Raw genomic sequence first — 278 nt, forward strand, 5'->3', positions numbered from 1 at the left:
CCCCCCGCCACACTTTCAAACCTGACAAATTGAACGGGTTTGAAATTCTAAGCAGTGATGAAATCAAGCAGGTTCGGGGAGTGAAGACACCAGGAGTGAAGAAGAATGTGGAGTGCAGAGTGAAGGACGAGGAGAAGATAGAGCAAGTCGATGAAGATAATGTGTACTCAATGTTTGTGTCCTATGTGGAAATATACAACAATAGTGTGTATGATCTGTTGGAAGAAATACCTGAAGGTAATAATACTAAGGGCAGCCTCAAAACTATTGATACTTGA

General features: G+C 41.7%; 1 protein-coding gene across 1 annotated transcript; it reads left to right on the top strand.

The window, feature by feature from the left end:
• Positions 1-8: 8 nt before the first annotated feature.
• LOC113473822 (kinesin-like protein KIF23) lies at positions 9-237 on the top strand (the record flags this gene model as incomplete). Its single annotated transcript, XM_026833262.1, has 1 exon — positions 9-237. A coding segment is annotated over one exon (229 nt), but the record flags the coding sequence as incomplete, so codon positions are not given.
• Positions 238-278: the final 41 nt, after the last annotated feature.

Source organism: Diaphorina citri, unplaced genomic scaffold (genome assembly GCF_000475195.1).
Source record: "Diaphorina citri unplaced genomic scaffold, Diaci psyllid genome assembly version 1.1 scaffold115184, whole genome shotgun sequence".
In the NCBI taxonomy this organism is placed as follows: domain Eukaryota; kingdom Metazoa; phylum Arthropoda; class Insecta; order Hemiptera; family Psyllidae; genus Diaphorina; species Diaphorina citri.